General features: G+C 54.0%; 1 protein-coding gene across 5 annotated transcripts in view; it reads left to right on the top strand.

Moving 5' to 3' along the window:
- The window catches only part of Hmcn2 (hemicentin 2), a 146,484-nt gene that overhangs the window by 53,556 nt on the left and 71,080 nt on the right, over window positions 1-21,848 (top strand). For 4 of the 5 annotated variants that reach the window (XR_003953689.1, XM_006498503.4, XM_006498501.4 and 1 more), the window contains 16 exons: window positions 1,141-1,253; window positions 1,364-1,520; window positions 2,971-3,136; window positions 10,431-10,558; window positions 12,418-12,672; window positions 13,232-13,318; window positions 14,517-14,711; window positions 15,840-15,970; window positions 16,230-16,377; window positions 17,029-17,155; window positions 17,340-17,494; window positions 18,482-18,532; window positions 18,801-19,079; window positions 20,357-20,635; window positions 21,193-21,301; window positions 21,445-21,614. Coding sequence is in view for 4 of the 5 variants with exons in the window: in XM_006498503.4 (XP_006498566.1) it covers window positions 1,141-1,253; window positions 1,364-1,520; window positions 2,971-3,136; window positions 10,431-10,558; window positions 12,418-12,672; window positions 13,232-13,318; window positions 14,517-14,711; window positions 15,840-15,970; window positions 16,230-16,377; window positions 17,029-17,155; window positions 17,340-17,494; window positions 18,482-18,532; window positions 18,801-19,079; window positions 20,357-20,635; window positions 21,193-21,301; window positions 21,445-21,614 (2,550 nt within the window). In the remaining variant the exon portion in view is untranslated. The remainder of the gene's footprint in view (window positions 1-1,140; window positions 1,254-1,363; window positions 1,521-2,970; window positions 3,137-10,430; window positions 10,559-12,417; window positions 12,673-13,231; window positions 13,319-14,516; window positions 14,712-15,839; window positions 15,971-16,229; window positions 16,378-17,028; window positions 17,156-17,339; window positions 17,495-18,481; window positions 18,533-18,800; window positions 19,080-20,356; window positions 20,636-21,192; window positions 21,302-21,444; window positions 21,615-21,848) is intronic. The other variant, NM_001370902.1, reaches the window with a different exon arrangement.

The raw sequence follows: 21,848 nt of genomic DNA on the forward strand, positions 1-21,848 counted from the left end.
CTATGTAACCCTTGCTAGCCTGTAACTCTCTGTAGACCAGGCTGGCTTTGAACTCACACAGATCTGTGTGTTTCTGCTTCCTGAGTGAGTGCTGGAATTAGTGGTGTGCACCAGCATGCTCAGCTTAGAGCGTTCTCCTTTCATTATGCATGGACACTTGCTAGTGTGTGTGCACTTAGAAGGCTGAGCATCTTCCTCTGTCTCTCTCCACCTTATGTGTTAAGGGGCACTGGCTGGCTAGAGAGCTCTGCCCATGCACATCACAGAAGCTACCTTGTATGTGGGTGCTGGGAACTGAGCTCGGCTCCTCAAGCCTATCTGGAGAACGCTTTATTGACTGAACATCTCCCCAGTTCCCTCCTCTTCTTTTCTTTATTCTTCTTCCCCATCTTCCTTCTCCACCCTCTTCCTTTTTTCCTAGTGATGGAGGTGGAACCCCATGCCCATGTGCCTGTCAGACAAGCACTTTGTCACCAAGCTACGTCTCCCACCCCTTATTTTTTAATTTCGTTTTGAGACAGATTCTCACTAAATTGCCCAGGCAGGCCAGGAACTTGGTGTCCTCTTGGCTCCGCCTCTCCAAGGTTGCTAGGGTACCTATACTACAAAGCCTGGATAGACTATATTTTTTTTGCTTTTATTTAATGGATTTCTTGAAAAACTTAAGCAGATAGGCAAAGATATCCAATGGATTCCTTTCCTCACCTTCAGCCTCCCTCAGTATCAGAGACTGCCATCACCACTCAGAGTGGCCTGTACTCACAGCTGGCCCAGGCCTGGCGTCACCAGCCAAGCCCACGGCTTTATGTATATCTGTCACAACATGATGCCACTGTGGTGGTCTCTATTTGATGTTTTCCCTGTCTTAAAAACCTTCTGTCTCTGCAGCCTTACCCCCTAATACTCAGAAACCACTGATGGTTTTAATGTCTAGGTTTGGCTTTTTTTTTTTTTTTTTTTTGGAATGTCAGAGTTAGAGTCAGTTTTCTTCCTTTTGAAGGCTGAGTACTATTTCATTATGGACACACATCCCGTTTACTTGTGCAGTCATTGCTGGGGGGGGCATTTGGATTGCTTCTAGGTCTTAGCCATTAGGTACACTGGTTTATAAAATGTTAAAAATTGGTCTATTTATAAAAGTGCCACCTAGAATCCATCCGACTTCCACCCACCACGTCACCAACGAAGGAGTGCCAGCCTCCCTCCCCTGCATAGCTTCAGGAGTCCCCACCCCTAAAATCACCTGGACCAAGGTAGGCAGGACCTGAAACCTTTGGGGGGGTGGGGGCACCCAGAGAGGTCACCTTGGTGCATCCTGAGACAGAGTGTGAGCTCCGATGTTGTCACTGTGGCTCTGTCCTAGGAAACCAACGCCTTGACTACCAGCGGTCACTACAGTGTGAGCAGAAATGGTACCCTGGTCATTGTCCAGCCATCCCCGCAGGATGCAGGTGCCTATGTGTGCACAGCCACCAACAGTGTGGGCTTCTCCAGCCAGGAGATGTGGCTGTCTGTTAATAGTGAGTGTAACAGGTCCTGAGGGGAGAGGGATCAGTGGGAGGGGGACCACAAGGGCTCACTCAGCCTCTATGCCCAGCTGGCTCACAGTACCAAGCCCTGAGCAGACACAGGATCCACCAGCCTTGCAACACCCTCATCTGCCCCTCTCCTCACCCTCCTCTGCCCCCCACCCACCCTTCTCACTCTCCGGCCTCTTGGTTTCTTTGATATTCTAACCTCCCTTGGGGCCTTCAGACATGAGGTTTCCTCGATGCACTTCTTCCTCTGGGACCAACCGGCTTCTCTCATGTGTCAGACCCCAAGCTGAATCAAACCACTTTGTTGTAAACTCTGGGTGGGACATCCCCTTAGTAGCACCTATCATTACTGAGATTAAGTAATCAATTGTGTACTGGTCAGTTGGGACCCAGTTCTTGCAAACTCAAAGTGCTGCCTGGACAAGAATAATGATGAGGGGAAGTTATGGTCATTCCCAACCATTCCCTCAGGCTGGGCCTTCAGGGAGTGGGTCTGGAACGGTGAGCCAATGCTGGTTGTTTTCTGTTATATACTTATGTTACAAAATAATGGGGATTTGGGATACAAGAAACTTGCCTAACATGCACTGAGGCCCTGGGTTCCATCCCCAGCACCACATTTAAAAAAAAAATCTGCCAGGTGTGAGAGAATGCTGCTTTTAGTCTCAGCACTTGGGAGGCAGAGGCAGGTGATAGCGGAGCATCTGAGGCCAGCCTGGTCTACAATAGTGAGATCCAGGACAGCCAGGGCTACACAGTGAGATCCTGTTTTTTAAAAAAAGCAAAACAAAACTAGGCGTGGTCGTGCAGATCTGTGATCTCAGTCTTCAGGAGCCCGAAGCAGGAGGATGAGTGTTCACGGTCATCTTTGACTACCGTAGAGTTTAACTCCAGGCTAAACTCCACGGGGCTTAAACTCAAAGAGAATAATGATGAGGGGAATTTATGGTCAGAAGTATGGATGTGGCATACATAGGAAGTCATGGTAGTGTTCAGATGCCCCCCCCCCATGTGACTTGTTTCTGACTAAATTCTGTTAGCAAATGCACACTGGGCAAGCCTTGGGGGTGGGAGTCAGTACTGAGGTAGCTTCTTCCATGAGGAGTCCTTGGCCTAACAGAGAAATGATGTGCATAAATTATCCCAAATCCCCTTCTGGGGTGCGAAGAAACAAGAGAGTGTTCCTGTTGCATTCTGTGGCAACTATAACGGGAAATGAAAAGGTTGACCAATGGGAGATGGCAGAGCAGAATGTTGGACAGTCAAAGGGGCGGGCTGAATGACCAAACCTGTGCTTTCAATTGTAATGACCCTTGGCCTCACGTGCTCTTGGAACCTCTCCCAAGGTAAAAGTGACTTCCCCTCTGCTATCCGAGGGAACCATCCGCTAGCTGCTTGCTTTTGCTCCTGCTGTGTTAACTTCTCCCAACAGCCAAGCCCATGATCAAGATGAATGGCTCCCAGGCTGTGGATGTCCCTCTGAGAGTGACAGTCAAGGCTGGTGAAGAGGTGACCCTGGACTGTGAGGCCCAAGGCTCCCCAACTCCACTGCTCACCTGGACCAAGGATGCCAACCCTCTACTGCCTGTCACCAACAGGTACCCAGTCCTAGCATGTGGGGCCAAGCTTGGGTCGGAGAGAAAATGGTGTCAAGGTTGTTGTGACCTAAGCAGGTGCATATGACCTTAAGACTCGGGGAAGCCTCAAGAGCTTCTGCAAATGTGGCTCATGACCCAGCACACACCTTGCAGATCTGAGCTTCTGCGTCCCAGGTCCCGTAGGTCATCTTGCTTCTTGTTTGCCTAATGATTTTTGCTTTCTGAGCTATACCAAGATGCTGAGGGTTCCTGGGCTGGAGTGAGACCCTCAGAGTCACTGGAGTAAGAAAAACCAGAGCGAGGGTGGGAGATACATCTTGACCAATACACAAGTGGCCTCCACAGCCACTGTGTACAGCAGGTGTCTGGTGGCTTGTCCTCCTTCTCTTTACTGGGGACCCTGCAAGGGGCTTTTAGTAGCACAGAATTCTGCCTCAAGAGAAGCTGTCCATTGCTACTTCCAGCCAGTAAGTGAGTCTCTAAATTCCTGGAGTCCTTGACCTGGAGTGGGATAGAGGCACCGCAGCACAGGCTGTGTGACATCAGTCCTGGCAAAGTCTTTGAGACGGCTCAGACCGAGAAGGTCTCCAGCAGTTGGCTCTCACCCCCACCACCCCCACGGGTCCCTCAGAACATCTGCTTCCTGAATCCTTCCAAACCTCACAGCCGCGGATCTCTGAATTCACTTGGAGCGCAGAGAGCTAGTCCTGGGTGGGCTCTTCAGTGTCCTTGAGCAGCCACGGGATGAGATGTGGGTGGGGGTAGGCAGAGCCTACATCCCCCACACCCACCAAAAAGCTAGTGTTTACTCCTTGCCAGGCGGTGGCTGTGGTGTTTGTTTATGGCTTGTTACTGAAATGGGAAGCAAATTCCAGTTGTTCACCCCTCCAGTCTGATGCGTTAATGGATCAACAGGGAGTCATAAATTTCCCAGGGCCTCCCGAGCAACAGCGGTCATAGAATGTGTTTTCTCCTTTTGCTTTTACTGGCATCCTTCTGGAAGATTCCCACTGCTTTTCTCTGGACTTGAGGGATGCTGGGAGTTTATCTCTAAGGCAGTCAGCATGCTCAGGATAGGGAGAGAGACACTAGATGCTCCGGCTTCTGTTCTGACTGGGGAGCACAGGTGGCCCTTGGCGACTCTCAGCCATCTTTGACATCTATAAAGTGAACATCCTGCAGATCCTCCTCTCCTGGTGTGATGGCTCTTCAGAGCTTAGATGCCATAGATGGTGCCATTAGCTTTATACCTCTGTCCTGCGGCTGCTGCCGCTGCCGCTGCCGCTCACAGAGGCATTGCCATTGGCTTTCAAACACTTGTGATCCTGGGGCTGGTAAAATGGCACAGCAGTTTAGAGCATATACTGCTCTTACAGAGGACCCAAGTTCAGCTCCTAGCATCCAGATTAGGTGGGTCACAAGCTTCTGTAACTGCAGCTCCAGGAGATCAATGCCCTCTTCTGGCCTCTTTGGGTACTGCACACACACACACACACACACACACACACATACAAGCACACATGAAATTAATCTAAAAATTGTTTTAAGACAACCCTGGGCCTAGGGAGATGGGTCAGTGGGTTAAGTGTCTACATGAGAACTTAATTTGATTCTCAGTACCCATAAAAAGGCCAGATGTGGTGTCCAGAGACTGTAACCCTGTGTGTGCAGGGAGTGGGACAGACACGGGAAGCTCTCTGAGTTCACTAGCCACTGAATCAGTGAAGCAAGCTCAGTGAGAGAGCCTGTTCCAAAACTAAGGTGGAGAATGATAGGCGGAGACACTGGTTGACCTATGGCTTCCACATGTGTGTGCACACACGTGCACACACAATGCTCATCGTACCCTGTCTGTTGTCCTTGGAATTGTCCCATGACTAGCTTTTGGGAATCCCCTCTAATACAGGATGGCTCCCTTCTTTCACCTGCCCAGTTCAGCAGGTCTTGTTTTCAGTACATTTACAATTGTGCAGTGCTCGCCACAATCGACTCTAGAACATTCCCGTTACTCGCACCAACAGCTAACGACATGCAGGTCTTCCCATCCCTGGGCGGTTGCTTCGTGCCTCTGTTCTTTTAATTATCTTTTAAACAAACAAGATGTGTGTGTTTGAGGTTCTTTGGGCTTTCTAGGAGCCTGAAGCTGAGCACAGACACAGCATAGCTCTACTGCCCCACCCCCCACTCACAGACACAGCATAGCTCTACTGCCCCGTCCCCCCACATTCAGCCACTACATAGAGAACTGAAGGTGAGACAGGCATGGACCTACTCTCTGTGCTCCTCCAGCCCTCTCCCCTCTCCTCTGCCTACTCCTCTTCCTTCTTGGAAGAGCCCCAAGGCTCAGTTTCAAGACTCATTCTAAAAACCAAAGAGCTCACTTCCTTCCGTGAGCTGGAGGTGCCTGATTGCCTCAGGATCTAGATTGGTCTCAGCATGCCTCCAGTGGCCCCTTCCCTGCCCTCTAACGTTCTTCCTTCCCTGAGCAAAGCCTGGCCCAAAGGTCTGCCTCCTAGAATGGCCTTGCCTTGTTTCAGCATCCCTTGTAACGCTGTGGAAGCGGCTGGTTGGTTGGAATCAGGATGTGCCGGGCCGCTACGGCCTCTTCTATTCCAGTTTGGCCACGAGTGGTGGGCCCAGCCAGCAGCAGGCCACCCTGGAGTAGGTGCGGTAAATGTTGTCATGCTGGGGCCACAGAGGCAGAGAGGGAACCAGGAGCTGGGGGAGGGTGAGCTGGATGGAGATTTTCTTCTTCCCTAGGCTGGACACACAGGTACAGAATATACAGACGTGAACACATTCAGATGCGCCCAGAGAGATGAGACACACATACGCATTCACATACACAATGCAGGTTAGGATGCCACTGCTTTCCCAAGTACCTAGAAAAGAATATTCTGAACCAGGGTTGGGAGGGGGGTGTCTCTAATACCCCCAAGTCAGAGCTTACTGGAGAAAGTGAGCTTGGGGCTGGAGAAGCCAAGAGACCCTGACATCCACCTGAGTTCCCCTCCTTTCCGATGACCTTATACATACATGCTCCTATATGAATTTGGTGAGTCTGGCTTCTGTCTGGGTTCTTTCTTGAATAGCCAAATGCCTGGCCTTTCTGCCCTGCTCTGCTGGTGTGACTATACGCTATCTCAAAGGGTAAGTCTGCATTCAGGCTGCCCTGGCGTTACTAAGAGCTGTTCTTCTGCTCGGGACATACACTTCTCCAACAGTTTCACTGTTGTAAGTGGTGCTGCTGGGTGACTCTGCTCACATGCTCCTTTCTGCCTCCTGGGTCACCTCCTTTGGGGAGCAGGCCCCAGGGCACCCAGCTAAGGACAAGATTAAGATATGGTCTTTGGCTATCTGATCTCACTGTCCTGGAACTGTTGTTTTTGCAGAAGCCTCCTAGTCACCAATGCAAAAACTAAAGCAGGCTGCATGGATTGGGGACAGCTCATGCTGGCTCTGTGCCAGATCAAACTAGACACTGAAGGGCCTGGGGGGACCCTGCCCAGTGTTACCCAACTCAAACAAGATCCATCTCCTCCTCAGAACTCAGTCTTCCCATTTGAGATGTGAAAGGGTCCAACTTGTGATGGTAGCCAGAGAGCATCTCTCTCCTCAGCTGGGATACTGGGCTGGGGCGTGTTGCTAGGCAACAATGTTTAATGTTTGTTTAGGGATTCTGCTGTGGAGTGGGGGCAGCTGGAAGTGCTCCTGGCTTCTGCTCCTGCTCCCAAGGCATCAATCCAGGGACTCACACAGGGCCAGATCCCCAATTCCAAAAGGGGAGTGGTAGTAAGGGAACATGGCTGCTCCAGGCTTCCAGTTGTCAGAGTCTCTTCATTCTTTGCCTACTCTCTTGCACCCTGAAGGACAGCCACCCACCTGTCTCCTTATGGGCTGTCTGATGAGAGCTAGTGACCGAGGATGGACTACCTAAGGGCTGGGTGTGGAGCTCTCTACCTTGGTGGAGCCTCAGAGTTAGTGTTGGTGGCCATTCTGGTTCTCAGCCTACCATGACCAGTGGCTCCCTTTGTTAACTAAGCATCAGACCCCAAACTTGTGGACCCTCAATGACACGATCTGAGGGCCAGGTGCCACTGTTTCTGGTCAGCTGAGTGACATCAGCAACAGAGCTTCTCTCTGACCTCTGCTTTGCTAACATGGTGATGGTACCCATGAGGGCTCTGTCCTGAGGTGTGGCTGGGGAGTGTCAAATGAGAAGTCACCCAGCAGGTACCCAACTGTGTAAATATCTACAGGAAGCACACAAGAGCTGGCAGCCATTGCTGACATCCGTGCAACCCATTCTTCCTTCTCTCCCCTCTCCCCCCCCCCCCCAGATTATCATGCCCTCTCCTCAGATTTCCTAGCTCAGCTCTTCCATCTGTGACTTCCTGGTGAGGGATTGTGCCACTTGGATGAATGGTTCTCCACTCTGGGCTTAGACTGATGCACACACGGCACACAGTAGGCATATGCTGAGAAGTGTGGACAGTGGACAGGGCAGCATCTCCAACCTCCAGTCCTACTGTGTACTCTTTGGGGAGAATTGAAAGCATTGCAGAATGACCTTTTATAGCCAGAGGCAGCAAGATGACCCCTGTAGCAATGGCAGGGACCAGGACAGACAAGTACCAAGATTCTCAGCAGCCCAAGAAAAAGAGCACAGACACTCCAGTCATTAGGAACTGGGGGAGGGGAGCACTCCCATTGAATGAATAAATGAACAAGCTTAGGTTCTGGAACATTAGCCTGCATGGGAGTGTCTGGAGAAACTTCAGGGAAGGGCTGGAGCCAGTCCTGCCTTGAGGAGGTCCAGAGAGCAGCATGGCTGTATTGAGACTGTTGTTGCCAAATATTCATGTGCACCTACTATGTGCTAAGGACTGCGACAAAGTAGAAACCTGAGCATACCTGATTCCTCGAAGATAATGTCAGAGATCACTTCTGTGATAAATACCCTAACGGCTTCAGGAGCTGGCTGGACAGAGGTGCACAGGGAGGGTAGGCAGGTGTGGGCTATGGATGCTTCCACCAGGTGCATTTCCCACCAGGTGCATTTCCCACCAGATACATTTCCCACCAGGTGTACTTCCCACCAGGTGTACCTCCCACCAAGTATTTCCCACCAGCTGCACTTCCCATCAGGTGTATTTTCTACCAGGTGTAATTTCCACCAAGTATTTCCCACCAGGTGCACTTTGGACCATCTGGGCAGATCAGGTGGTTTGTTGGCCACTCTCTGCCTGGGAGGTTCTGCCAGAGTCAGTGGGTCCCCTGCAGGTCCTCCATCCCAGCCCTCTGACATCTGTGTATGCCTGGCCCTGGATTGTGAGGCCCCAGCCAATGGACATCATAAACAGGAAACTCCCCTTGAATCCAAGTGCTCCCTTGGGTGCTGTGAAGAGTCGTCTGGCTGCAGAGCCTTGGAGAAGCCCTCCTATTGATGGAGCCCCATCCCCAGCAGCTCACGGCTTGAAGAGTCTGTCGTTCTATATACCTCCTCCCAGGCCTGGCCAGCACTTCCCTATGAGCCGCTTGGAAGGTTGCGGGGAGGGCTCTGGGGGAGGGGAGCAGGTTGAATCTGCCTGGAACCTCCTAACCAGCACCTCCCAAGCAGCTCTATCAAGCCCTGGACTGGGACAGTGGCTTTACTTTGTCTCTGAGCCTTGTTGGGAATTCATGCTGGTGGCCATAGACGCTGTTCTGTGCAGGGCCTGGTGATAAAGGGTATCCCCCTGGAGCCTCTGGAAGACAAAGAGGCTTCCAGTGTCACAGATGGGTAGAGCCATGGGACACCACAGATGGGCTTGCCAGCCTGGAGGTATGGAGATGGCCTTCTTGAAAGAAGTGGTACCTGCCTGAAGGATGGAGAAAAGGGCACCCCAGCAGGCGCAGAGCTGCAGGAGTCAGGGCCTGGGAGGTTGGACAGGGTTGACAGTGCTGAGAGAGGAGATGCGCTGCAAAGATCCCTCCAAGCCCTGCCCCTGCCCCTTGCTATGGCCACCTTGGCACACAGAGCAAAAATCTACTCCTCTGGACAGGCCCAGGTCCTCTCGGGCCCTGCAAGTGTCAGCTTACACATCTGAACTGCGGGTCCACAGGTTTTCATCTCTTCTTTATGATACAGTGAGCACCCACCCCCTCCAACTTCTGTAAAAAATGACTGTAATTGGTTATAGGAAAGACAGGTGCCAAGGGCCTGGAGTGTAGTTCAGTTTGTAGAGTAAATGTCGTTGGCTTGCATGTCACCCAACGCTGTGTACAGTGCCTGCTGGATACTCGGACCAGCTAGAAGGTTCTGGTAGGGAGGTTATCACCTCACTTACAGATGAGTGGATAGAGGCAAGGCAGTGATGACAGCTAGGGTGTGGTTGGAAACCATGCACCCTGGCAACTGCATGGAGAGATGTGGGGTGCTGCAGGGTTGGCTCCCACATCTCCTGCCAGGGACCCCGTGATACAATTTTGCAGAGGTAGATGCTTGGTCTCAGCAGGGAGGGGGTAGGGAACCAGGCTGAAGCCCATCTGAATATTGAAGGTCACCTCTAGGTTGACAATTGATCCTGGGGTCCTCCAGCCCCGATCTGAGCACTTGGCCTTGGACTTGTCAGGGCCACAGGCTGCAGCCTCTGTTCCTTAGGGCCAGCACAGATGGAGTTGACATCATGTCTGCAGGGCTCCTTGGGGTCCATCCCAGCTGCTGGAGTCTGGCTAGTGGCCTGTAGCCTTGTGAGAAGGGTCAGGGGACTAGTGAGGTGGGCCAGATCTGGGGGAGGGTCTGCAATGTTCCTTCTCATGGGTCCCTGAGATGCCTCTGGACAGTGACTCTCCAAGAGGCCTGGTTCTGGGCTTAGGAGTCTGAGAACTCAGACACTGGGGGCTTGGAGCTGGTGGACGACTTTTCTCTGAAAGCAGAGGGAGTCTAGCCTCCTCACAAACAGATGTGCTGAGGGCAAGGGGCATTGCTACCAATTGGTGACGCATGGAGGTTGGGGTGCCAGAGCCCCCATTTTATAGATGATGAAATGGAAACCCAGGTCATGTTCTGGGTCACACAGCTAAGAAGGAAGGAAATGTGGATTGGGACCCAACTATCTCTCTACACTGAGAGGGTCTGACCTTGACTTTTGGAGGCCAATTAGGGGCTGGAGTTGAGGCCAGAAGGTAGTTGTGACTTCAGCCTGGGAAGGCTGCCTGGAGGAGGCAGCTGCTAGATCCTTGGAGGTGGGTCTTCAAGCCTTTCTCTGGCCAGGGTGGAATGAGATTTCACTGGTGTCCCTCCTCCCCACAGGTATGAGCTCCTCCCATCAGGCTCCCTGCGCCTGGCACAGGCCCAGGTGGGTGACAATGGCCTTTATGGGTGTACAGCCAGCAACCCCGCGGGGGCCACATCTCGCCGCTACGTCCTCAGAGTTCAAGGTAGGGCTCACAGACGATTCTCTTACTCCATCTCTCATCTCCATGCCTGCCTTGCCCTATAACACCTCTCAGGCTCCACAGTGCCAGACCGGCCACTCCTCTCCCTGACTTCGGGCCTGGGAGAGCTGTTAAAAGAGGCCCACCAAGATCAGGGCTCAGTGGGGACCAACACTAGAGACACACAAGGGGCAATAGTTCCGAGAGCCTCTATCTGACGGAAGTCACGCTTCTGTAACAGGCCCACTGATACTGGGAGAGGCTCCTGGTCTTCCAGCCACCACTGTAGACCTCCCTCTCTGTGGCCAAGGTCTAAATGTGCACTCACTGTGGTCCTGATCCCCAGCACAGTTAGGGGTCCCTGGAGTGGTCCCATTCAAAAGAAGTCATCCCAAGCCAGCCACACAGGAGAGCCCTGGGCAGACCATAGGACAGGACCATGCATGGCCTAGCCCACGTGCTACTCTCATGGGGCCCAAGAGGGAAGGGCAGGGAGATAGTGAACGTTCCACATCATTGATAATGACTTGAAATCTGTTCTCAGAGTCTGTGGGTAATGGGGAACAGATGCACGTTTCATCTATGTCCTTCACACCCCAGCTGGGCGCCTAGACACATCATCTGCCCTCGAGATCAAGTTGCAGATGCTCACCGGCCCTATCCAAGCCAGCTTCCCACTTTGCAGATAGATAGGCTGAGGCCTGGGGTGGGGGGTGGAGAGAAAAGATCCCTCCCTCCCCGCAAGTGAGAGGAGAGTGAAGGTGGAAATGCGAGGTGGAGCTGGAAACAGCATAGCAGGGTTGGAGCTCAATCAGTGTCTACCAATGTGTTGTGTGATCCCTCTGAACCTTGTAACGTGGGGCCACGATGATGCCCAACCTGTAATCATTACAAGGGAGTCCTATATCAGGTGCTGAGAACAAAGAAGCCTGAGGTATGGCAAAGATGGTGGGCATGGCATAGTGACTGTGGACATCTCCGAGCTCCTGGGCCCTTTCTGAGCACTGCCAAGCAGCTGGCCTGTGCTAGGTTCCAAAGCCTGGGCTCATGTTTGACTGTGTCTTAGAGACTGGGACAATATCAGGGTTCTACTCAGCTTCCCTGATGGCGCAGGAGAGCAGCTGGGCCTGGGCCCTGCTTATGCTCCTAACCTGAACAGGCTGGGCCTTCCAGAAGCTGTCCGGACCCTCAGACACACAGACCCAGGGCTACGGTCTTCAGGAGAGAAATCTTTACATGCTTCAGTTTCCTCATCTTCAAACTGGGTGTGGCACTCTCCACCCTGCAGGAGGACTCACGGGGTAGAGTGTGAGAAAATGGTTGAGAAATGCAAACACAGCCCATAGCTGAGGCCGGGGGCTGCTGGGAGCCAGTGCCATCTCACCTCTCATTCTGACGGCAGCAAGGGGAAGCTGGGGCTCAGCCGGTGCATAGCACCACGGTGTGGGGAAGGAAGCTGGGCTTGTGTAGCTGCTCAGACTGCGCTGCTCCAACCTCACCAGGCCATTCTGAGTTTGTCCTGCCTTCAGTGCCTCAGTTTCCCCATATGCCCACTACCCTGGTGTAGACCAGATGGCACGTCTCACATGGCACAGGGCACACTGGTGAGGGAGGACAGGGGATAAATGCATTGAGAGCATGCAGCAGGTGTCCAGGTGGAAGATGGATTCTGCTCTTTCAGGGTGTGGGGAAGACCACATAGGTCCTGACAGCTCTGCTTTGCAATAAGGAGCAGCTGCCTTAGACGTCCCACCCTGGGATGATTTTGCTGGTTGCTCATATCAGGGTTGTAACATGGGCTGTGGCTCTGAGACCCTTAACTGGATAGCCCACCTCGATGCCCATCCCTGGGGCCCTGCCAGTCCCCCCTCAGGTGCAGCCTGGCCCTCGGGTCCTGAAGGTACTGGCTGGAGAAGCCCTTGACCTGAACTGTGTGGCCGAAGGCAACCCCCAACCTCAGCTGAACTGGTTCAAGGACGGGATGGCCCTGATGGGCGAGGGAGCCCAGGGCTCTGTCCACTTTGCTGCTGTCAAGACCTCTGATGCTGGGCTGTACCGCTGTGAGGCCTCCAATAGCGCTGGCACAGATACCTGGAAGCTGGAGCTCCTTGTGCTCGGTGAGTCCCTGAGTCCCTCCCTCCGCCATGACCCACACCTCTGAGTACTCGCTGTTCTGGGCTCTGCTAGTCAGGTCTGAAGCAGTAAGTCCTCAGAGCCTCCATGAAGGCTCCATGATTTGCAGAGAAGACCTGTGGCCTATGACCCTAGGGGCCTGAAGGGGACTTTTACAACATGGGTAACTCAGGCCATTTAAAAAACAAAACAAAACAAAACAAAACAAAAACAAAAAACAAACAAACAAAACAAAACAAAAAACACTGAAAGGTGATCCAGTAATAGGCAAGGCCACTAAGAAATTATGCATGACCTACAGAATATTCTGGAATATCCTAGCATTTTCGCTGTTAGAGACTGGAAGAAAGACACAGTTGGAAGGACACCTACAGGACCCTATTATACATCTTGTGTTTGAGGCACAGGGTCCAGCCTCAAATACTGGCCTCCCTGGGAGGATGGAGGCTGGCACTCTGGGAGGAGACGCCCCTCCTCCCAGCCCTTACTGGGAGGGAATGCTGGACCTGAGGGTTATGAACATGACCTTGCTACCTCTCACAGAGCCACCACACTGGGGGACTGACGAGACCAAGAGCCTGCTGGAGCGAGTGGCCGGAGAGAATGCCAGTCTGCCATGTCCTGCCCAAGGTGAGGCCAAGCCCCGGGTGGGACTAGGGAAGCAGGGCTAGCTGGATTCCAGGAACTCGGCCACCAGATAGTGACCTCCTTGGGTTGTGAGGTCACTCAGACAACTCTATAGTATAGGTCAAAGCATCCTTGACCTCAGCAGCTCGCTCTGCAAAAGCTGGGCACCTGGAAGAGCCCTCAACAACACTAAGGTGGCAGGCAGGAGAACAGGTGCTTAAGTAGGGACTGGGAGCCTTGATCACAGTGCCACCTAGTGTTGGACTCTAGAAATAGCAGGCAGGGACACAACCATGGGCAAGCCACCCAACCTAGCCTTCCACTTCAAGCTGTTCCACAGTGTGGCCCGCTCATATCCCTCCCCCTCTCATCCTTGGACCGGAAGGGCTAGACTTCAGCCTCACCAGCCTCACCCAAAGGCCCTCTGTAGTGCAACCTCTCTGGACTGTTCCACCCCCAGGTTGTATTTGGCACTTTCCCCAAGGGTGGACAGCAATAGGGGCTGGGCCTGAGTGCTAAAGGGCATAGCATCATAGCCTGGCACAAGGAATACTTACAGACACCATCACTTCCCCTCCAGGGCTGGGATGTAGCCAGGAGCATGGCTGTCCCAAATTTGGTCACACTGTGAGGGGAGGGACAGGACAGGCAGAGTCAACAGCTCCCACTGTGCATGCCCAGCTCAGTTGGCACGGTGAGCATGCTACGCACAGCAGGCTTGCTCATTCACACAGTACCTAGTGTGTGGGCTGTGCTGGTGGCATAGCAAGGAACAGTGAAGACCCTGACCCTCATGGGGGAAGATGCTGAGCAGCAAAAGCTGGCAGGAGTGGACTGTCAGTCATTTGAAAGTCAGTGTTGGCACAGAGAGGAGAGCTCAGGGCTGGCAGGAGATACCTGGAAGGATACCTCTGGCCTCCTTGAGAGTCAGAAAGCATGTTTTTCTCATGCTCCTATGGACACTCAACCCTGTGTGGAGATAGGGGACACATGCTGAAGATCTGAGGGAGCCCCTCCCCCTCCTCACTCTCCTCCTCTTCCTTTTCCTCCTCTTCCTCCTCCTGACATGGGGGTGACACAGGGCCTGAGACCACCCATCATGAAAGTCAGCACTATGTGCACAGGGGGTCACATGAGGGGACAGTGCAGGCATGGAGGGGGTGTCCGATATCTTGCCTGATGATTCTACATACCCTGCCAGGGACTCCAAAGCCACGAATCACATGGCGGAGGGGCCCATCCTCAGAGCCCCTGAATGGCCGGCCAGATGTGGCGGTGCTGGATGAAGGGTCGCTGTTCCTGTCCTCAGTCTCTCTTGCAGACAGCGGGGAGTACGAGTGCCAGGCCACCAATGAGGTGGGCTCTGCATCCAGGAGAGCCAAGCTGGTGGTCTATGGTAAGCTGAGGCCTTAGAGCTGGAGACCGGGGACAGGTCTGTTTCCACTTACCACGTGGAGACCCATAATGGTGCCAGGAGCCAGGGCCCCAAAGCTTCCTACAGAGCAGACTATGGACACCTGATTCCTTCTCCCCAAGAGACCAGGAAAGATTAGGGTTTGAGGGTATTGCGTGGGGCACCCCATTTTGCCAGGTACATCTAAAGGGACAGTGGAGGCTTCTGGGGTGTCAGCTGGTCAAGATCTGCAGCAAAGGCTCAGCCACTAACGTGCTCGCTGTGTAACCTTGAGGATCTGAGTCTGATCTCGGCACCCATGGAAAAGTCGGGGCAACACAGTGTGCACCTGTGCTGGGAAAGCTAGGCATGCCTGGGAGCTCGCTGGCCAGCCAGGCTAGCCTGCTATGTGTTTCTAATTCCTTTCTAAGCAGAGAAGGTGGCTGGCACTTGGGGAATTACATCCCAGATTGTCCTCTGGCCTCCACACACACAAGGCTAGTAAGAATAGAGCTGAGCAGAGTTCTAGTCCACCTCTAACCCATGACGGCCTTGTGTAATCACCCACAGCAGGAGCTGCACCCAAGGGTGCCAGCACAGACTCCACAAGGCCAGGGCAGGCTGGGAGTGCTCCCCCTGCTGGCAGGCTGGGAGTGCTCCCCCTACTGGGATGCGCCGGACCTCTCAGCCTGAGCAGATCTCACAGCCACTTTGTGTCCCCAATTTTCTGGGGAATAACTTCCCTGGGAGGTTGGCTAGAGACACTGGGGTGGGAGTGGGGGGGACTGACCTTTGGCACTTCCCACTCGGAACCTCCCTTGTGTGATATCTGGTTGCAGGTAGAACTGGCTATGTCCTGCTTCGTAGACGGAGTGTCGGAATCTGGCATCTGTTCACAGTGGGGGAGGGGAGGTGCTGATCCCAGGGGGAAGCTGCTGTGTCCACCTGTGATCCGTAGGCCCTTGTGGTTAGATCAGGATAGATGAAGGCAGGAGAGTCTCCCAGGGTCTCAGTGACGGGCTGATGACAGGCCTGAGGACCGAGGGATGGGGCTGGATGTGGGTGGCCCGCCTTAGACTCTAAGCTCAACCAAAGTGGGAGCCACTCTTCTGTTTCTCACTGCTCCCCAAGTGCCCCCCAGCATCCGGGAAGAGGGGCACATAACCAACGTGTCGGGCCTAGCTGGACAGCCCCTGACGCTGGAGTGTGACATAAACGGCTTTCCTGCCCCTGAGGTGGCGTGGCTCAAGGATGGGCAGCTGGTGGGTGACTCCGGGGGAGGTTGGGATGGGGAAGGTGGGACTTTTGGGTGATGATATGTTTCTCTGTGTGCTAAGGGACATGGGAATGTGACAAATGTCCTTGAGGATGCTGGAGTTCAGGGACAGTGGGGAACTATTGTCCTGAGAGGACTTCCTGAGGGTCCTCTTGGGGAACTGAGAACTCCGCTCTAGTGACCACCTCCATGGGCCTCTGTTCTCTCATTGCTTATACATACTCCCTCTGGCCTCCTGTGCTCAGATCCCAGAGGCAAGTGGACATCGCCTCTTGGATGGCTCCCGGTCCCTCCACTTCCCTAGGATCCAAGAGAGCCATTCTGGCCTCTATTCCTGCCAGGCTGAGAATCAGGCGGGGAGCGCCCAGAGAGACTTCAATCTTGCTGTGTTCAGTGAGTGAGGACTGTGCCCCAAACTCCCAAGCATGTGTTAGCAGAGACCAAAGGGTGCATGGGGGCCACCACAGACCTAGGCCCTATCCTCAGGAGCCCACAGAGCAGACCACACAGGGGACCGTCACATGATTAGCTAAGCAGTGCCATCCAGGTAGTCTTAGTTGCTGTGGGGGAAAGGTAACCACGGTTCAAAGGTACAGTCTATTATATTGATGTCATAGCCATGGGAGCTTGAGGTGGCTGGTACATCACATCCCCACACAGGAAGCAGAGAGAGATGGTTGTCGGTGCTCAGCCAGCTTTCTGCTTTTTAAAATGCAGTCCAGAACCCTAGCCTGGTGATAGAGCCACACATATTTAGGGTGTGTCTTCTTACCTCGGTTAACCCATTCTAGAAAATTCCTCACAGACACAATGGGAGATTTATTTCCATGGCGATTTTAACTTTCATCCAGTTGACAAGATTAGCCATCACAGCGGTGCTACACAAGAGCAGTACAGGCTGCTGATAAGTCTGGGGAAAGGGCTCGTCCAGCCATGTCTGGGAGCTCCTCAGGTGGAGGGTGTACAGGCCAAGGGACCTTCCTGTGGTCAGCAGGGAGTATGGAGTCTGAGGCATCCCCCCTTTTCCTCCCTTCCCACCCCCAGTCCCTCCCTCCTTGCTGGGAGCTGGGGCCGCTCAGGAGGTGCTTGGCCTGGCTGGTGCTGATGTGACATTGGAGTGTCAGACCTCAGGGGTTCCCACGCCCCAGGTGGAGTGGACCAAGGATGGGCAGTGAGTGATTCTCTCGGTGGAGTGGGAGGAGGCTGGGTGGTCAGGGAAGCCTGAGAAAGCCTGGCGGGTGTGTTATGTGCTACCCTGAATTCTGTGAAGGGCAGCATGGGTGTCTCTCTCCCGTGGGAGATTCCCAGGAAACGCTGCCGCCGGCACCCTGGCCTGATTGATGGCTTTTCTCTAGGCCTATCCTTCCAGGGGATCCTCACATCCTGCTGCAGGAGGATGGCCAAGTTCTCAGAATTATCAGCAGTCACTTAGGTGACGAAGGGCAGTATCAGTGTGTGGCCTTCAGCCCAGCCGGCCAGCAGGCCAAGGACTTTCAGCTCAGCATTCACTGTGAGTCCAGTACCTTCCAGCCCTAGCTGGTCCAGGAACTTGCTTCCCTGCCTCCTGTTGCTGCCTGGGAGGGAGAGCGAGGTCAGAAACGGGGCCTGAGGGTCAATAACAGGAGCCAAGGGCATATGGCCCCTCATCTCCCCAAACTACCAACTTTATACACTCACTACTTCCGATGTGTGTTGAACTTACATTTATCTGAGAACGCCAAATAAGGCAAGTTAGTATTTCAAATGTCAGTGGGAAGCCAGTGTCCATCACATCAGTGGAAGGAACAGGAAAAATTAATACATTCAGGGCTGGGGTGGGGCTCTGCAGTGGAATCCCTTTGCCTGGATGGGAGAAGCCCTAAGTACTATAGGTGATAGCATAGTGGCCTCAGAGGGAGCCTTTCCTCACTGCCACCGGGGACAGGAGAGTTAGGAGGGCATGGGTCTGGGAAGCACCAAGAAACGCATTCAAAGAGATGGAGGCAGTCCTCCTAAGGCCAAGCAATGGGCGCTCGGCCTGCATCTGTGCTCTGTGGTAACAAGGGGGGCTGAGAGCTTAGGGAAAAGGCTCAGTTGGTACAGTGCTCGCTCCACAAGCCTGTGAGCCCGAGTCTGAATCCCCAGAACTCATGTGGCTGCTGGGAAGATCACCTCACCTAGACAGTCACCAGCACTGAGGACACTGAGACAAGTGGACTCTTGGGGTTCTCAGGCCAGCTAGCCTAGCTGAGCTGGTGAGTTCCAGAGCCAGTGTCACAAGCAGTAAGGGACAGGGTCTAATAGAGGAAGACACCAGATGTCGACCTTTGACCTGTGTGTGTATGTGTGCGTGTGCGTGTGCGTGTGCGTGTGTGTGTGTGTGTGTGTGTGTACCCACGTGCACATGTTCTGGGAGGCAGAGTGATGTCCTACTGTACCCATGTACCTCAGCCATTGTCCTGAGTACCAGCTGTAAGTACCCTGCCCTAGGGGAAGCCCTGATCAAGTTCCTCCACAGATGGGGACCCCGAGGCCCAGAGAGGGGAAAGGACTTACCCCAGGTCATACAGTGAGTTAGAAGCCCTGTGGGCTCCAGAACTCAAGCCTGCGGCCCCTCTCCCCATCTGCACCATCCCTACCCATAGTGACTGGACTTGCTCCCCACATTAGCATGTCCCTGAGCTGGCCTCTTCCGTTTGTGTCCCCATATCCCTCCCTTATCCCTCATGCCTGCCAGTCCCTATAGTAGAAGCCTGGGTGTGTGCATGCTACTCACGGGACATCCGCCACCTACTCAGTTTGTCTGTGACCACCCTCATGTCCCTCTCTGTCCCCAGCACCACCCACCATCTGGGGCTCGAATGAGACAGGTGAGGTGACTGTCCTGGAGGGCCACACCGCACAGCTCCTATGTGAGGCCCGAGGAATGCCATCCCCTGCCATCACCTGGTACAAGGATGGGACCCTGCTGGCCCCCAGCTCAGAAGTGGTTTACAGCAAGGGCGGCCGGCAGCTGCAGCTGGTGAAGGCCCAGCCCTCCGATGCTGGCCTCTACACCTGCCAGGCCAGCAACCCTGCAGGGATTACGAAGAAATCCACCAGTCTGGAGGTTTATGGTGAGTGGCCAGGGGGTTGCAGCAGTGGGCAGCTGGTATAGACAATGTGAGGTGACCTCTGACTGTCTCTAAAGGTCAGTGAGGTGTGGCCACGAGGTGATCGAATCAAATGGGGTGACTTAAGGACAGCATTCATTTCAGCTCTCTACCTTCCCTGTGCAAACAAGGAAACTGAGGCTGGAGGCAGGGCCTGGGTGCGAGTCTGTGGGAGTCTAGCTCCCTCTGGAGGACTGTGAGATCCCCTACAAAACTTCCCAAGGTGGCAAATATCCCTGATTTACCTCTGTGTAGCTTAGGACTTAGAGCAAGCCCCATAGCCTGCGACTGGTGCTACTGAAAACATTTGGCCTCTTGTGTCCCCATGGGATGGAGAAGCTTATCCGGCTCATATCTCAGGGATACATGGGCTCTGTTCCTCCCTGCAGGGGAGAGACTGAATTGGCAACCCTGAAGGGTGGAACTCAGAAAAAAACGGGGAGCACTCTTGAGAAAGGATGAGGGTAGGCCTGCGTCAGGCAGAACAGGGTGCTCTGGGGAGTTGGGGGACAGCCTGAGAGTCAATAGGAGTCACTTGACCCCTGTTGAGGAGTCAGCAAAGGGCTTGGGTGCCAGAGTCTGGAGGTGCTGAACTGTGGAAAGGGTGGGTCCCACCGCAGCACCTGCCACCAGGGGCTCCCATGAGGCTCTGTCACCATCTGGAGTGCAATGAAATGCACATGTCCAGTACCTTCTCCAAGAGCCTCAGGGCCCTAATAAGGTTTGAAGCATCTTGAGGCCAAGTTCATGACTGTACAAGGTCCTCTAGTGGTGATTCTATGAGCTCCACAACTCAGGGCCTGAGGGACATCACACACACACACACACACACACACACACACACACACACGCACGCACGCACTCACACACACCAGGCTGAGTGAGCTCTGAGCACACTTCAAATATCAGGAGTCCCCAAGATCATACCATCTTGGCTCAGATCTACTGTCCCACTTTAAGAGTAAGGAGACTTCCAGGGTGGCAGCCTAGTCTAGAGTTTTGGAGACCCATCAGTTTGTTAAACAGACAGGCTGGAATCCTCCTAGTGACAAGCTTTCTGGGTGGCAGTGAGCACAGAAGAGATACAAGCAGGGGCTGGGGAGGTGAGTCTCTTCCTGCGAGGGTCTGAGAGGCTTGTTGGAAGAGAGAGACTGTGCCTGAGTAAGGTCTAGCTAACAGAATGAGGCTAGGGAGTAAAGCTTCAACTCCTGGCCCCTGAGACGGCCCTGCCTCTTCCCTAGTTCCACCTACCATTGAGGGTGCTGACGGAGGGCCATACCTGGTGCAGGCTGTGGCTGGGAGACCCGTGGCACTGGAGTGTGTGGCCAGAGGCCATCCACCCCCTACGATCTCCTGGCAGCATGAAGGGCTGCCAGTGGTGGACAGTAATGGGACATGGCTGGAGGCAGGAGGTGCCCTGCAGCTGGAGAACCCAGGAGAGGCATCCGGTGGCCTCTACAGCTGTGTGGCCAGCAGCCCCGCTGGAGAGGCTGTACTGCAGTACTCAGTGGAGATGCAGGGTGAGCCAGCTGTGGGCGGGTCTTCTCCCATGCCCACTCCATGTGTAGCCCCAGAGGAGGTGGAGGGTGGCAGGGAAGCCGCGTGTTCCCTTTTCCTGTATGCCACAGATGAATAGCGAGGCCTGGGTTGGGAACGTGTGGTGGGAGAGGCAAGGTTGAGTTCTGGGGTTCTGATCCTCACTCCAGCCCACGGCTGTAGACCAACTCATCCAGGAAAGGTGGTGCTCTGCTTTCTGTCCAGCATTTCTCAGACCCAAAGCTGGGAGTGGGTATGAGTCTTGCTTAGCTGACATTTAGCCCATATGTGGCCCCTGTGACATAAGACAGAGAGAAGACTGCAAGACAGACAGGGCTCTGGGCTCCGAGTCTGAGGACAGACATGAAATAAATGGTCCCTGGGGAGGGAGGCCACAGAGGCCCCTCTTATGTCCTTTAGTGGCCCTGTAAGGCCTCCTGGGGTGCATCTGAGGGAAGACTAGAAGGCTGTGGGGAGAATGGGGCCCTGGCATCACTCAAGGCTCAGATGAGCTCCAGCCAGCAGCATGTCCTGCCCACAGTGCCCCCACAGCTGCTGGTGGCTGAAGGCATGGGCCAGGTCACTGCCACCGTGGGACAGTCTCTGGATCTTCCCTGCCAGGCATCAGGCTCCCCAGTGCCCACCATCCAGTATGTACAGAATTGTTCAGGGAGTGGACAGGCAGAATGTGGTTTGGGGTGAGGGGAAGGTGAGCCATCCCTGATTGATCATGGTCATTAAGCCATGGAAGAGAGGCTTCAAAGTGACCTGACCCCCTCTCCATCCATGTCAGATGGTTACAGAATGGTCGCCCAGCAGAGGAGCTGGCTGGGGTGCAGCTGGCCTCACAGGGGACCATACTGCACATCAGCCACGTGGAGCTGAACCACTCAGGCCTCTTTGCCTGCCAGGCCACCAACGAGGCAGGAACAGCTGGGGCTGAGGTGGAGGTCTCTGTGCATGGTAAGCAGGTATCTGTGAATCTGGGGCACTGGGGCAACCTGCGATAATGGGCTAGTGGAGCTGGAGTCCATGACAGACCTGGGAATGGCATGGGGCATGTCTCCTCTGTGTGGACATCTAGCCTGGACTTCCAAAGACACGTGGGTGGGAGAGGCTTGTTACAGATGCTCATCATACCTCCAATTCATCCCGTCCAGCTACCTGGAGACATCTTTGCCTCCTGTTTCCACTCAG

This window comes from Mus musculus, chromosome 2 (genome assembly GCF_000001635.26).
Source record: "Mus musculus strain C57BL/6J chromosome 2, GRCm38.p6 C57BL/6J".
In the NCBI taxonomy this organism is placed as follows: Eukaryota; Metazoa; Chordata; class Mammalia; order Rodentia; family Muridae; genus Mus; species Mus musculus.